The 16,580-nt window shown below is 35.2% G+C and overlaps 2 protein-coding genes across 7 annotated transcripts; one reads left to right on the top strand and one right to left on the bottom strand.

Annotated features, from left to right (window-relative positions):
• Positions 1-42: 42 nt before the first annotated feature.
• LOC148912053 (uncharacterized) lies at positions 43-2,264 on the bottom strand. Its single transcript, XM_089027930.1, has 4 exons — positions 1,957-2,264; positions 1,576-1,723; positions 1,091-1,295; positions 43-578 (listed from the first exon to the last, which is right to left on the bottom strand). The coding sequence occupies exons 1-4, from the start codon at positions 2,262-2,264 to the stop codon at positions 256-258; spliced, it is 984 nt and encodes a 327-aa protein (XP_088884056.1). The 3' UTR covers positions 43-255.
• Positions 2,265-6,327: 4,063 nt separating this feature from the next.
• LOC116291081 (uncharacterized) lies at positions 6,328-14,660 on the top strand. 6 transcript variants are annotated; one of them, XM_089028262.1, is made up of 17 exons: positions 6,338-6,843; positions 7,024-7,155; positions 7,436-7,465; positions 8,461-8,505; positions 9,202-9,255; positions 9,361-9,420; positions 9,889-9,945; positions 10,252-10,293; positions 10,772-10,804; positions 11,092-11,158; positions 11,245-11,269; positions 11,373-11,702; positions 11,904-11,930; positions 12,333-12,399; positions 12,808-12,900; positions 13,161-13,188; positions 14,052-14,660. In XM_089028262.1, the coding sequence occupies exons 2-16, from the start codon at positions 7,110-7,112 to the stop codon at positions 13,184-13,186; spliced, it is 1,002 nt and encodes a 333-aa protein (XP_088884388.1). In that variant the 5' UTR covers positions 6,338-6,843; positions 7,024-7,109; the 3' UTR covers positions 13,187-13,188; positions 14,052-14,660. The 6 variants fall into 6 exon arrangements, 4 of the variants coding, with proteins under 4 accessions (XP_088884388.1, XP_088884387.1, XP_088884386.1 ...); XM_089028261.1 differs by having other exon boundaries at positions 9,358-9,420; positions 11,907-11,930; XM_089028260.1 differs by having other exon boundaries at positions 6,339-6,843; positions 9,358-9,420.
• The last annotated feature ends 1,920 nt before the right edge of the window (positions 14,661-16,580 follow it).

The raw sequence follows: 16,580 nt of genomic DNA, 5'->3' as shown, positions 1-16,580 counted from the left end.
TTGAAAAACCCTGGATCCGCCACGATTCGTATATTTACGAATTATAGTATCACCAGATGTACTGGATCTATAGCTTGATATGTTCAAAATATAAACACCATTATTATCATGGAAGCAACTGAATTCTGAAATCAGATGCAGTAAAATATGCAGTTTTTTTCAGCATTATATTTTTTGAGTGATTATGTGGTGTATACAACATTAAGGAGTTTATCATGCCTTGAGAGCGACCTTTGAAGTAAGGATTCAGAAGAATCAGTGGCTATGATTCAGTATTGAAGAGTAGTGAAGTGTTAAGTTTCTGAAGACCTTCACTGCATCCCTAAACATTGATACATCACTGTTCACAAGTCTCTGGAAAATGATATCGATGTTTGGAAATAGGTGTTCGAAATCCCTTTGACGTGCTATCTGCATTTCAGAGGGCAAGGGGTCAGCTCCAAACTCTGACCAGTAAGTCAGTTGTCCCCCATCCTCTTCATAAACTTTGACTGCTTGCTCAGCAGTTGGAAGGAGGTGTTGTGGCACAACTTTTGTTTTATCCTTCTTTGCTTGCAACTCCTTCGGTATACCTTTTCCTGTTGAGATATTAGAAAAGTTAAAATAGAAATAACACACAGAGGGAAATATAAACCAAGAAAGCAAACAATAATAAACACTCTAAAAGAAAAATCATGTGACATGCAGTTCAGTGCTATTGATTGTTTTCAGTTCATTTACTAAACTTGTTTGGATCATTCATTCAGTTGACCTATATGGCATCACAGCTTGTTTAAAATAATGGTGAAGAATAATAAAGTGAATTTATGCTAAATTAAGTGTTTTTTTTTAATGTTTCATAATTTGACCAGTGCTTATCCTACAAATTATATTTCAGTTATGTATGGTATTTAGTGAACTACATATTTTGCTTTTTTAGGTTCTAAAAGAATACAATCTTCGGTAGTTTTCTTTTGTGTTGTTGCTGTTCTGACTCCTTTTACTGAACCATGCATATGGTACATTCATAGCATTAAAACCAGGCAATGATTTTAAATTTACAGCTAAACAATAATGTACACAAACACTGTAATCCATTTTATTATCCAACCTGGAATTCTGTGTGAGTTCCAGGAGTCAATAACCTGACAACAGCCAGCAAAACAAACCCGCATTGAAACCCAGGAAACACAGAACTTAGTTGAATCATCTTCCATGTCCAAAGATTCATCATCCACCATTGAGTTCAATGCTCTCTTAACAGGATAGTTCACTCTGAGATTGATTTCGACCCAAAGTCTTTCAATTCTGTGGTTCTAAAATAGATGAGCAAACAGTTAAAATCAAATAATAATTATTAGGTTAACTAAGAAAGCTAGTGATATTATTCCTATGCTCATGAGCAGACATAGCTTGAAGCAAAACATCTTTACATTGTAATGCGCATGAACCAGGCCATTATTTTTTTTACACATTTTTTTCCAGATCTCTCCGTGAATCAAAAAACAACAACAACAATGGAAAATGAAAAATAAAAATAGTGATACAATATTGAGAAATCATACAGAGTAAGATATCAAGTCCAAAATCACTTACCTCTTTAGAGGTGGTCTGTATATATGGGAGGCGAGTAGGGTTTGTCCTATGCTCTTTCAACAGTTCTTGCACAAAGAGCATCAATGAAAATTCTCTGCCTTTATCAACTCTAATTTGATCCCACAGGCCATAAGTAAGCACTGATTGTCTAGAACAAATATAACACATGAAGGAAAGCCAAAAAAGATCATAACCATGAACGAGTTGTATAAACTGTAACTAGGATTTTATCAGTTCAAAACTTGATAGTTACTCTCAGAACATTTTTAGGGGGACATGACATTAAACACACACATTTCACATTTTATATAAACATTAGTGACAATGTTTAGGGAGAAATGCAAATTTGACACTCAAAATCAGCTGTGAGATTCGTCTAACACCGAATTTTTCTGGGCCCCCATTTTTGAGCGTCCTGGATCCACCCCTCTTCCCCTTCCTTGGCTCTCTAATGATGAGTAGCCACGTATTACCTTTGAAACAACTTCGCGAACCACGACATCTAGATCTTCATCATTAACGCCAGATTTTCTTGTTATGTCATTTTCCTTGCAAAATCGTCTTACAGATCGTTCGCTGAAGCCTTTTCCACCAGGGTATCGCTTCTTGAGAAGCTCACTTATCTCCAAATGGGTTTTTCTCTGCTCACATACCAGACTTTTAACGTATTCTTTTGACACACGCTCCATCTGTTGCTATTCGTATATATATATTGACAGTAATAAATGCCAGTTAAACAGCCGGAACGAAATAATTCGCGCCAATTTTGGAACTGATGGGTAAAAACCGCAGGCCAACGACAACGCAAATTCAGATTTGAGGTGTGCACGTGCGAGGGAAGGTTCATTTGACCAGAGTTAATATAGGGAATTTGACAGAGTGACTTTTGCGTTAGTTAGAATGGCAAGCTCGAGTCAGAAGAACTTTGATTTCAAAAGAGATGGGAAAGACCTTCGATTGTCCATATCGTCAGCTGACGTTACGGTACTCAGATTAAGTACTGCTTTTGAGGTGAGTATTGGAATCTCAGTTTAAAAAAATCACATTCTTGCAAATGCCACTGACCTAGTACAAAGGGTACCGTACAAAGTTACGCTTTTCTTTGAAACAATTGATGCAAAGAAAGTACGAGGGAATTTTTGATTCGACACAAGTCGCAAATCTTATTTATTTTTTTACTGTAAAGCGAGCCCCCCGATTATTTCTACATTTTCACGTATCCATGAGTTAAAAATTACGCGCTCACCTAACCTAGTAGCGGCGCACTAGTCGCCGCAAGTTTTTTTCCTGTCAGAAGTTAAAATGACAAAACTGAAAAACGTTTATTGCAAGAAAAAGTTTATCATAGTTCTGAAGCCTTCTTTCCGCGGGCTGCTCATATTTAGTTCTTATATTTTGTTAGGGAATATTAGCCGGTATTTTGACTCGACGAGTTCAACGACGTTCCGACGGACCTTTGACCGTCTTCTTCAGTTGTCCTTTGTGAATAATATCGTCGAAACCTTCGTTGAACACATCGAGTCAAAACGCCGCCTGAATATTCCCTAACTTAATACAAGAACTAAATAAAGAAAAAGCTTAATTAAAAGAATCTTGGAAAGCAACCTTAGCGTTTAAGAAAATACTTTAATTTCAGTGCATTGATCGAAAGGAAATAGCTAATAATAATCCAGCTAATAGAAAGCCCCATGCATTCACACGGTGAAATTGATTACTCGTACTAAAATGTGCACTGTGTCTATTCCGCACAGCAACCTCTTTGGCGTCAGAAAAACACATGAGACTCGTTGGACCCGAACATAGTCTCAGTATATTTTGCTTATCATGAATTCCCAATAAAGTAAAACTTTTACCCTTTTACAGGTGAAAGAGGAAACTTTGTACTTGAAGGAGGAATGGGATGACAGGACTGTCTGGCCATGTGAGAACGGCAGATTCAATTTTAGCAACTTCAGGGACGGCACCGCCTTCTTTATTATGGGTTCAAACAAAGAATCAGAAAATATACAGGGAAAATGTCTTTCGTATGCCTATGCCAACCCAATCTCATCCACATCTGGGCTATCCAGCAAAGTAACAAGACCATTTACCAAGAAGTCGTCGGCTGTAGGTGTCCCTATAAAGATTGTACTGGCAGAATCGAAGCGTACACCCAAAGGGGTGCAGTTCGAAGAAAAGACACAAACTTATATCAAAGTGACAGAGGAAACAGCGAATGTTTCTTTCATCAAAGAAAAGATGAAAGAAAAGGTCGGAGAAGAAGTTAATCTTATGTCTGCGAATGGACTAACTGTTGACGAGGAGGAAGGAACAAGCGGGAAGTCAATTAATTTTTTTAGGACGTTTTTGAGCATTCGTTTTTCGCGCTTCTTTTTTTATCTATATAATTCCCCTATGGGGAGGGAAGGAGAGGGACAAAAGGCTCCGAACCTGCCGGTATGTAGGCTAAGATTTTTGTTTATTTTGCATATTTACATTTTTTTTTTTTTTTTAATTTTATTTTTATTCTTTGATTTTTATTCTGAAACTTCCAAAAGCCTGCCTAGAAAATATGTATTAAAAGAAAAAAATATGAATAATGAGAAAAGTAGCCTATTATGATTAATTAAACTCTAGAAATTAATCAAATATTTACTAATTAACACGGTTAATTAAGATTTCTCAGTTTAAATCTTATTTCCTAAAAGCATTTCAATGCATATGATTCGGATTTTTACTTTTTTATACATGATTATAATGTTAACTTATCAACTTGTCCAATGCTTAGGCTTTAAATATAATTTCTCGATTTTTTCAGTACAACATCTAATTAGTTTTTACAGGACCTTCTTCAAAACCAATTTAGTGAAGAAGCATCCTGTTAAAATATCATCGTAAATTAAATTAACTAAATATACAACATTATTAAACCTGCGAAACAAACACTAACTTTTAGTACTAAATAGTGATATCTAAACAAAAGAAAACAAAGGATTCTGTATGAATTAGTACTAATTAGTACTGTTTATTTACAGGTTTAGTGCATGCACTCTAGATCTATTTCAATTTGATAAAAAATCACTTAAGCTTATCCCATCCACCACACTAGATGACATTACATGATATTTTTTTCTGTTCCATTACTTTGTCATTAGGTCTCAAGTTCTGGAAATGTCCTAGCAGAAAAATATTTGCTGTTCCCATTTATTCTGGGGAGCGAAAGCGTCGCAAAAATAACTCTGATGCTGATTCAGAATCTGAAGAAGAGGTACCAAAGAAGAAATCAACCCAACTTTCAAGAATGAGTATAAGCATTAAGGGTTTAAAGGAGGATTTGATGGCTATAAGATATGACCTGTCAAACTGTATTGAAATGGTCAAAGATCTCACAACTGTCAACAAAACAATGCCTTTACCAGTTTCAGTTGTCAAACTAGTAAAAGATGGCTTTAAATGCAAAATTTGCTTAAGTGTGCCTATGGCCCCACCTATTGTTGCAGCAAGATGCTGCAACACTATTCTAGGTTGTACCCCATGTTTAAATGACTGGTTTAGTGGAGGAGGGGCCCTTGATAAAACCTGTCCCAACTGCAGGGAGCCTCAAGGTTATGCACAAACTTATCAGCTAAAAGGGCTTGATGAATTCCTATTGGAGTTCAAAAAAGTACTAAGTGATGATTAAACATGTCCAAATTGCGAAGAGCCAATGGCTTTAAATGGATTTCTATGTATAATTGTTTAGTTTACATTGCCACACAGTTAATAAAATCTTGGTTGGGCATGATAAAAGTCCAGACACATCAGCTCTAAGGACTTGACAGACTAGATGGGAAAAAAAATGCTGATGAACTGCATTTTCATATATATTTGTTGAGTTCTCAGCTTGTATATCAGTTAATCATAACTTGGTTGTACAATCAGCCAATTTTCAAATCACATAATACATCAACATTATAATACCCTTAGCCATGAAGCAGGATTTCGTTTTCATGAATCCCTTTGAGTCTTGGTAGATTGATTAGGATGTACTGCATAAAGTTGTAGTACTACTGTAGTAAATGCTAATGAACTTTTTAAGCATTTTGATATATACCTGTTGCGTTCTTGCCTTGTAAGCTTATATTTCCCACACAGTTAATCCAAAATTATTAGCAATAAAAAGGAAATTGTTGTTGTTATAATTTGTCTTGTCTTGTCTTGCGTAAGCTTACTCCAAATAAACCCACACACAAAAAAAAGCCAAATCCAACGATTATACTCTTTAAAAAATGCTTTGATTCTTGCTTGAAGCATCTCCAATGCTGTATCTCGCCGGCCAATGACATATAATACAAAAATCTGTTAAAAACCAAGCCTTTCCTTTCACCGAACCATCGAGACGATTATAATGTTTGGCAGAATATTCAGGTTCCAGCGTTGAATTACATTGTGCCAACTATTTCGGTTCCAGCTGTGTTTAAAATCCACGAAAAACTTTCCAAGATTAATGCCAAATAGTAAAACATACGAATGACACCTCTGTTTGACAACAGTGCGGCCATTTTTAATCAGAATGCACATTATACATTGTCAGATAAGGTCCTGGGATAGAGTCACGACTTGTCTTACCCCTCCCCCGTTAGAGTAAATTTTGTACGATTCAATTTTTGTTTTTTTCAAAAATTGAAAATTGATTTCAGTTTTTAGATTTCAATCAAAAAAAGCTAATTTCTTATTATCAAGAATTTTAAAAATGCTATTTTTGGTAATTTCTTACTCTCAAAACAACAAAATCAAAAAAATTGGTGAACGAAATTCAATTTTCTTATTTTTAAAAATCAAATGGCCGGAAGGTACACGGACCCTGGATAGCATTTGTGCAGTGTAATATGAGATGTCCTATATGCCAGGAAACGCAGGTATACGCCATTACTAGGGGCGGCGCTTGAAACGCTTTGTCACTGTTGTAGAACAGTCTTTCGAAACTTCGCTTCACCTAAAAAACATCGACTCTACTCTGAACTCTACTGCTAATACCATGGACCCAGCAACGTCTTCGAGCTCTTCCAGCTCCGGTAGCTCTAGTGAGAGCGAAAGAGAACCAAGTCCCCTGAGAACCAGGTCTGTGAAGAGAGAATTTAGGCTTTTAAAGCATCGGGTAAAGTGTATACCCAGAGGTGTATTAGAGAAAGAAATGAAGAATTCCGGCAGGACAAGGTGGATTTCATTTTCCCCAAAGTTAACAAAAGATCAATTGGGGGATCTCCTGAAATCTTCCATGCCCCGCCTGGCTAATGTGTCATTAGACCGGTAAGTGACCTTGCGAACGAACATTATAAGACGAATAGAACTCCGATCTTGTAACTTAATATTTAAGCTAAACAATAAACAAAGAATCATTATCAAAACCATTTTTTAACTGACATGCATTAAATTGTTTATTGTTTGTGCACTCAAAATATTCGTATTTGTCCGAATTATATTCACCAGATTGCAAGTGATTAGATCCACTTCAAGAGGGTCGAAAATGGAAAGGGTAGCAGACTCTCCCTAGTGCGAATGAGCTGCTTTCGCTGATGAAAGGAACTAAATCCAAGAAGATTTTCTTGTATCACAAAAAAGGTAATTGATGCAGGGGGAAATAATAATACCATGTAGGCCGGTTACTGTTTAGATGATCCTTTACAAGCAATTGTTGTTAATTAATTGCAATAAATTAGATAATTGTAAATATCATATAGGGGTTGTTTTAAGGGTTGGAAACATGGGATAAGATTTTTATTGGTTTTATAGGGTTCTAGATAGGTGTCCCCAATTAGTTTATTTAAATAAGCTAGAACGACATGACACAGTAATAAAGTTTATTATTATTATTATTATTAATTGTTGTTTTTTATTACAGATTCCAATAAAAGGTTATCCAGAGGCAAAGGTATGGGTATTTTGCATCGTGTTACAGTTCGCAGTGACGTCAGACTAATTACCACAGGAAGCCCAAGCAAAGAGATTTTGTAGAAACAAAGAATGTCAGGGAAATATCAAAACACTCCAAATCTTAAGAAGTTTTTGATCAAAATTGCTCTGCTTTATCTCATGTTTTCATGTTCTTTTTGGGTTCTGTATGCGATTGCAAGCCATTTGAAGACTTTTTTCCCTAACAATAAAAAATGCCTCAGTTGGTCTTGAATTTGGGTGCATAACCAAAAGAGAACCCGAAGAGGACAAAATAAAAAAGTAAAGCAGAGCAATTTTGATCAAAAACTTCATAAGATTTTGAGTGATTTAATATTTTCCTGACATTCTTTATTGTTTATACAAGATTTCTTTGCTTGGGCTTCCTGTGTCACAGCTCAATGATTCAGTAAATATGGGTTGCCTTTTGTAAACAAGGACTGAACCTGTTATCAACACGGTCTTCTGAATACTATGCTATGAATGGACTGCAGTATAAAATCAGTAATTCTTTCGATCAACAGAAGTCTGAAAGCAATCACATATACAGTTGTTGCAGGAACTCTTTGAAGAATTATTAATTCATAAAGTTCTAAGTTTAAGTCTTTATAATACATTAACTTGATAAGAATATATGCATTAGCTTGGGTTCAGATGTCACATGTTTGCTGCATCAAGCCTAATTACCTTTGTATCCAGCAGCTAAAAAACAGCAAGGATTACAATATAAGAATTAAATCAGCTCTTTTGCTTTGCACCAGGAGATGGCATGTGATGTGTTAGGCTTACATACTTCTAGCAGTTACAGGGCAAACAAATGCAAAGGACATTAGATTCGAAGCGGAAAGTTCGATGTCTGATCTGGCTGGTCAATAAGCTTGTATATCAATTAGTCTAATGGGGGAGTATAGGGGTGAATAAATATTGTTCTTAAATCTGGTCAATTTGGTTATGGACTTTTTGCTTTATTTTCAGATGAGCAGCAAGAACAGGATCAGTCTGGCGATGACTTAGGAAGTAGTGAGTATATTACTTTGATTGTCAAAATATTGAGACTTCTTAACCATTTTTAGTTTTGGATTTGTAATCCAGTTGGTCATTAAATTGCTTGAGAATTTAAAGGCTCACACTCTTGCTTCACTTCTGAGGAGACAATATTAGTGCAAACAGTGCAGTCCCCCCCAAAAAAACCCTTGAAGGAATAATGTGCTCTATCTATTAGGGGAGGGTTCATGAAATTTTTCATTACCATGCAGCGACATAATTGTATATCATGCAGCAGCACATTCATATTATTGTAAATTATTGTAATATCATGAATGTAAATTGCACTCATATGCTATGTGTAACTTTATTTATATTTGGAACAAATTTGGCTTCAGAGAGGCGGGTTTCAGGACTTCTGACCATATTCTAGTTCTTAAAAGATTAATTAATCATCAATATTATTAATTATCTAAGGGTAAACCACTGTTTGCATGCTTTATTGGTTTCAAAAAAGCCTACATGCAATAGTGTATGGCGAGAAGGTATGTTTTATAAACCGATCAGTTCGATCTGGCTGCAGTAACTTTTGCATGCATGCAGTTATGATTTGCATATCATTAAATATACTGAATAAATTAGATATTTACATAAATGTATACTACGATGTTTCTGCAATCGAGTGTATATATATTATATATATATATATGATTATTGTTATTGTTTTTTTAGCATCAGCAGCATCGCCATCCATCAAACCAAAAACCGACAAGAACCACACACCATGTAAGTTTATGGATGCAAAAAAAGGAATGTATTTAACTTCTAGTGTATGAATGCAGTTATGATTTATATATACAATTACTGTTGTTGTTTTTTTTCCCTCAGCAGCAGCAGCATCATCACCATCGCCATCTTTTAAACAAAAAACTGACAAGAACCACACACCATGTAAGTTTATGGATGCAAAAAAAGGAATGTATTTAACTTCTAGTGTATGAATGCAGTTATGATTTATATATATGATTATTGTTATTGTTTTTTAGCATCAGCAGCATTGCCATCCCACACACAGAAAACCAAGAATCACACACCATATACGTTGCATACAAAAGTGTAATGAGTGCATGAATGCAGTCGTTATTTTCTGTTATGTTTTGCTCATTTATCATATATTCCTAAGTTTTGTGAGATTTCTAACAAATCAAAGTGTCTGTGTTCTTATCGAACATAGAATGTCAGCAAACAATCCAAACTCAAGTGGAACCACGAAGTAGCATGAAATGTACAGTGTGAAATGTATTCATGCATGTATGTTTTGAATGCCACTGTGAATCATCCACCCATGCATCCATTCATCCATCCATCTTTCCATCCAACCATCCATTCATCCACCTATTTATTGAATATATTTTTCAGCAACATCAGCATCAGCATCAGCATCAACACCAAAGCTTTTCATAAAGCACACACCATGTAAGTTGCGTGGAAAAATGTTTAATGTGTTCAAGATGATATTTGGTTTCACATATGATCATGATGTTATTTATTTTTAATTTTTCTTCAATAACTATTCAATGTTCAATAACTATCAATGTATTCTCACATGCACAGGACTAGCTGTTACATTATATAAGTAAATATATTCACTTATATATTGTATACTGGTCACCAATTAATACCAGTCTTTCAATTGTTTGACTGACTGGTCTTAATCAGTTTAAATAAAGTTATTATTATTATTATTATTATGTTGATTTATATAAAACATTTTTTTTATAGCAATGGTTGATACTTCATTCCATGAAGGTGGTGGAATCATAGGTAAGTAAATTTTATTTCATTCTTTATTTTATTTATTTATTTTTTACAGGCCCTTTTTAATGTAATCATTTGATTTTGTGTTGATAATCTTTAATTTTTAATGAGGGAAACCTACTCACTAAGCGTGGTTTTCATGATCAGTAGTGCCCTAAATAAGAATATACAACGACTAATTTTACAATAATACAATTAAAGAAATATGAATAAACAAAAATATGGATAAAAAGATAAATATGATAAGATAAGAAAAATGTAAAGTTATAAAATATAAAAGAGTGATCTAAAAAGTCTTATGATATATACAAAATATTAAAAAGCTAATAAATATTTTTAAGAGATCTCTTGAAACTATCGACTGATGTTATTTTCTTATGATCTAAGTTTAATTCATTATATTCTATTTCATTATATTCTATTCTATTTCATGCAATAAATTGAATTTACTGCATTGAATTAATTTAGCTTTTTCTATTTACAGTTGGAAAGTTTCACCGCGGTGAAGAAGAGCCTGGTAAAATAACAAATAACTATCAATGATTGTTTTTAATTATTGCGCACAGTTGGCTTTTAAAGTTAGAATCTTGTGGGGCCATGTTAGTATCCTCCATACATGTTCCTTATTGGAAATCGAATATTCTATAAATACAACTCTAGCTCAACCTGCATTGTAATGTTTATGGAGTGAATGGCAATGTTTTAGCACAGTGCGCCACCCATCGTATATCCACATTTTAAAGATTTTTAGTGTAGCTGTACATTAGTATGTTATGTAGTTCTAACATGATTTTATTATTACAGTGGAAGAACTTTTTAGTGGTATTGACATCTGCCAAAAAGACCTTACGGTTTACAAGCTGATGTTAAGGTAAGAAACCAATTTTATCGGATTAAGATTACTGAATCAGAATTAAAATATGCAAATTCATACCATTTCCTTTTCTTTTACTTTAGCAATAGCCAGCAGTTTTCAAAACATGTAAGCAATTAATGATGATGCCACTTTTTTTGTTTTACTGTTTCTGTTTTACATTACCTCCATTCATCTTGTGTATATTAATTGTACTTTTTCTTCACCAAAGTCATCCATGCAACACACACCACAGCAACTACACCAAGAGCGCCATCAACAGCAGCAGCAACAGCAACTACACCAAGAGCACCACCAACAGCAGCAGCAACAGCAACTACACCAAGAGCGCCATCAACAGCAGCAGCAACTACACCAAGAGCGCCTCCAACAGCAGCAGCAACAGCAACTACACCAAGAGTGCCATCAACAGCAGCAGCAACAGCAACTACACCAAGAGCGCCTCCAACAGCAGCAGCAACAGCAACTACACCAAGAGCGCCTCCAACAGCAGCAGCAACAGCAGCCACTTGACAGCAAATACCACGAAGTTGCATACGAGGTTTTCGGGATGATTTTATTTTTGATATTGTATATTATTGTTTGATTTATTCAAATTTAAATTTATACATTTAAATTTAATTAATTATTTTATTTTATTTATTCATTTTAATTTATTTTCAACTAGCAACTTGTTAAAATTCATGATTGAATAACAATTTAAAAAACTGGTTTAATCATATTTTATTCCATTGTTATTCAGCAATTATTACAAGATTCAGATGATGAGGTAAGTAAGTTTACATGTATGTAAGTGCATTAAGCTGGACATGTACATTATACAATTGTAGGAAAAATGGAATGACCTTTTTGTAGTCCAACTATTAATACCACTAAAATGCTTTACTGCTGATATATTTGCACAGTGTTAGCCTCAATTGCACTAGAATGTTTACAAATGCCAACGGAAAGCAAACATTGTTAAACTAGAATGGTACAAATACTTTGAATTTCCACGAGCTGTTCTGTTAATTATGAATTTATTGCATGCAGTTGAGGCTAACACCATAGGAAATGTGTCTACCATGCAAGCTGTAGTCACTATAACTGCACTGTGTATCATTGTGAAGACTGAAAAGGCATATAAGTTTGATAGCTCTTTTTTTTGTGTGTGTTTGTCTGTTTATTATAGGTTGTTTTTGGTGCAAGTGCACCACTAAATGCTCATGGGAATGACTCAACATTAGTAATTGACAATGGTTAGTTGAAAGTATAAATTTTATGCATGTAATGTAATTGGTTAAATAAAAAATGCTGATACTGCTGCGTTAGATTACCCACCGAAATGTATATAATTGGCATACTGGTATTGCAAACCTTAGGTAAGTGCACCAGTAAATTAGACTGTTTCTATACTATATGAGATGCTGTACATAAGGAATTTTGATATACAGTCAGCCCATATATAAGACAAAACCATTTTTTCATTCATGCACATCATTAGGAATTCCAGTTCAAACCATTGTTTGGATTCATTTGCGTTAGGTTATGTGAAGTTTGGCATCTTGATCTGAAACAAAAACCCTTTAATAATCTACTATAAATCCAACCTATGAAATTCAGCAAAAGTTCTATATCTATCATGAGGACATACTCTTTTTTTTTAGAAGAAAAGCTGGTGACAAATAAAAAACAAGAAAGAAAGAAGAGGCAGAGGATCAGGAGAAGGCAAAATGAAGAAGAAAGGAAGAAAATGAGAGGTCTGTTCCTGCATTTTTTTTTCTTTTTCAAATAAATCCAAACAATAACAACTCAACGAACCAAATATCAAAGAAAAAGAAAAAAGAACGGAAAAAAGAAAAGATTGATATAATCCATGTTGATAGCCTTGAATGCCATAGAGATAGTTATTGTGTTTGGGTTTTCATTTGTCAATACATCTTAGTATAAACACATTCTGTTTCAATTTATTATTTCTCATATCTTATCAATGTCAATTTTCAATATCATTTTTTTCCAGCTCAGTGTATTAAAGACTTTAACTAAAGGTAAGTACTGTTGTACTTACGGGACATCATCTTAAGCCTGGTTCACACAAGCAACAAAAAACAAATGCAAACCCAGACAACATACGTAGATTCAGTAGTGTTCTGCCCATTGCCAGTACTTGTTTTTCTCTCACCTCAGTGAAAACTGCAGTACTGAGGCTGCGTATGTTGCGTTTGTTGAGTCTGCGTATGTTGCGTTTGCGTTGCTCATATGATCCAGGCTTAAAGGGAAAACTGGGAAAGCCATAATTACGCCATACCCTTATGCAAAAAAGTACTATTTGGTTTCATCATCATCTCTTATGCCTGGGTGGCATTAGTATTTGGTTTGACAAGCAATAAATGACAGGCCAACCCATCTCAATGGGATGGTTTTTATGAGCTAAAAATTAAAAGCTTAGTTATAGCATCTGCAAGGGAAAAGCATGCTAGGAGCTCTCATGCTTTGCCTGGAAGGTGCTTAGGATAGTTACGCATCTGTGAGGGGAAATAGCCATGGTAATTCCATGCCTACCACCCGGAAGGTGCTTTAATTAGTTATAGCATCTGCGAGGGAAAAGCATGCTAGGAGCTCTCATGCTTTCCCGGAAGGTGCTTAGGGTAGTTACGCATCTGTGAGGGGAAATAGCCATGGTAATTCCATGCCTACCACCCGGAAGGTGCTTTGTTATGGCATCTGCGAGGGAAGGGCATATATGTCTGAGCCGGAAGGTGCTTAGGATTAATTTTGAAATGAATTAAAATCTGTTTTGAACATCAGTGCGTTGGGGATTATGTGTAATTGGGGTTGATATTAGCGCCTCTTACACATAAACCCAATCAAATGAATATGATGCTCTGTTTTTCCTTCTTTTCCATTTCAGATTGACCCCAGCAAGCAAGTATTTTTGGCAAGAAGAATAGATATATGTAAATAAGTAAATAATAATATGCAAATATTTAAATGTGCAAATGGCATATGAAAGATATGAAACTATGATCAAAAATGGAGTGCAGACAATATATCCATGAAACAGATCTATATAGTTAGCACTAAATAGCACTATAAAAACACTAGAGTGCATTCAGTAAACCCGTGAAATACGCGTAGTTATTTAGCCGTACATGCCTGTAACTAATGCTACTTACGGTTACGCGTATATTTCACGGGTTTACTGACTGCACTCTGGAAAACACTGAATAGTGTTTGCACTATCCTTTCACTTCGATTAAAACTTACTTTTTGCCGGCATAAAATCAATTGGGGTAGATGTTGACTCTCCCTCTTCCCCTGGACCAGTGTTGTTGGTATAGAAGTTTATGCGTTTGTTCGTTACCTTTATTGAAATTTGTAAGATAGATTTTGTAAGTTCCCTGTTTGGATAATATTCTGGTTTGACGTCTTTTGTAAAATATATCATTTTCTGTGTGTGAGTATTTGTATATATACATTGTTAACACATACTGCTACCAATAAAAGACGTTATTTCTTATTGTGATGATATCCAATTGCAATGTGTGGAAAAGGACATGATCGGTGCATACGATTAGTGAATTATAAAACTATCTTGAAACGCATCTTCGAACAGACATTACAAAATAACTGTTATGAATGTCGCGTTCTGATTGGTTTGGAGCGCGTGCTTTATGAGAGCACATTGCACGCGTGCGCACTTTCCGTTGCGTCATTCCTATCTATTATTGTAATTTGTATTTTATAAAAGAAATAAAAAACTTGCTTGATGTGCTATGTGCAGTCATAAAGCACTTTAAGATTGGCAGAACACTCAAGAAGTGTCCAGAAGCACTCCACTACGCGTTGTGCTTCTCCTAACACTTCTCTCGTGTTCTGCCAACCCTCGCGTGCATGCAGCACGCGCGCGCGTTTTCTATTTCTTCAACATTCGAAGTACTGCTTGCATTTGCACAATATTTTACAAACTTTTCTCGAAGAATGAGTACGGTGCATACGCAAATAAAAAATCAAAACCGTACACAAATTTAGGCAAAATTATGTATGAAATATGAATGAAAAGTAAAATTTCCCACTGCTTGCATTTGCACAAGCCGCGCGAACTTTATTGTACATGGTTTCTTTTAAATGATATTGTGATATCAAAAAAAAAATGTAATAATCTGAATTACTTTGTCATTGAAAGAACAGCTATGTTGTCGCGAAGTCACAGGATTTTCAGGTTATTTATCACGAATAAACACTTTTCTTATTTTTCTCCTTTTTGCTTTGTCTAATTCTTAGGCACCCTCGATTAACCTTCCCTCGATCGTAGGCACCCTCGATAGGAAACGAGGGACGTTTAGGAAATCGAGAGACGTTGCCGTAAACGTCCCTCGTTTCCCAGCATCCTTGAGAGATCCTGAAATTCCTTCACACGAGCAATTCCGATCACCTCGTGTTATCGATATTAGAGCCTACTATGTATCTGGTCAGCGACCGCAATTAAAGCGGTTACTATGACGATATATATCCCCACCGGCTTTCCATATGTAATTTATAGATCTTATAATAAGTCAACCAATATACTACATAATATAATATATGCATAATCAGTTCTAATACCATAGAATATTCGCTATACTATCAGTAATCGGTTAAGTGTACTTATTAGGCGTCCCCAATTTAGTATCACTTGTCACTTTAGCTCACTTGTGGCCTAGTAGAACGGCACATCTAATAAAGGGATTGATTGCTTGAAGAAAGAAAATCAGCAAAGTCTGAAAATGTCTGATACCGCGTTATTGTATTAGGTTAGTAATCGTATACAAATGATGTTCTAAATTAAGTGTTGTCATTTCAATTTTCCCATGTATAAATTGCATTTCATCGACTGCCATATACACCATTATTTCACAATCAGCTTCTGTAACCCCGCCTTGTTTCCCATAAAGCGGATACAAAAATGTTTTGGGGGTGATCACAGTTCATTAAACTGCATTTTTTTCCTACTCACTCTCAATGCACTGACGAATATTGTAGGAATAAAATATGGACTGGGAATTCCCCTTGTGCATGCGTCGTGTGCGAATGGAATATTCATTTTTGATCCACTAGGAAGGCCAAATAACAAACGGCCCTCCTGATAGGCAAAAAAAAAGTGAATGGATTTTCTTGGGCGTGGCAAATATACGTTATTCGTGTCCCATGTAGCATCGATTGCACCACTGCGTAAATGACGCTACGCAACCCACAAATAACACACTATACACCCTCCAAAAGGTCAAGTTTGTTCATTTCAGTTAAGATTGTGTAGGACAAGAGAAATTGCTGGTACGTATATGTTTATTTTAGCAGTCGTCGGTATGAGTAGATTCAACGAGTATAATGAACTTGGTAATGATCTAATAGCAAAGTTTAAGTAATTCGTACAAGTTTGACTCCAGATATCAACAGGTTT

Source organism: Actinia tenebrosa, unplaced genomic scaffold, assembly GCF_029948245.1.
Source record: "Actinia tenebrosa isolate PJP-AT-01 unplaced genomic scaffold, QUT_ActTen_1.0 PGA_scaffold12__29_contigs__length_12842862, whole genome shotgun sequence".
In the NCBI taxonomy this organism is placed as follows: domain Eukaryota; kingdom Metazoa; phylum Cnidaria; class Anthozoa; order Actiniaria; family Actiniidae; genus Actinia; species Actinia tenebrosa.
Note: the sequence above shows the minus strand (reverse complement) of the source record. Positions and strands in the feature narration are given on the sequence as shown.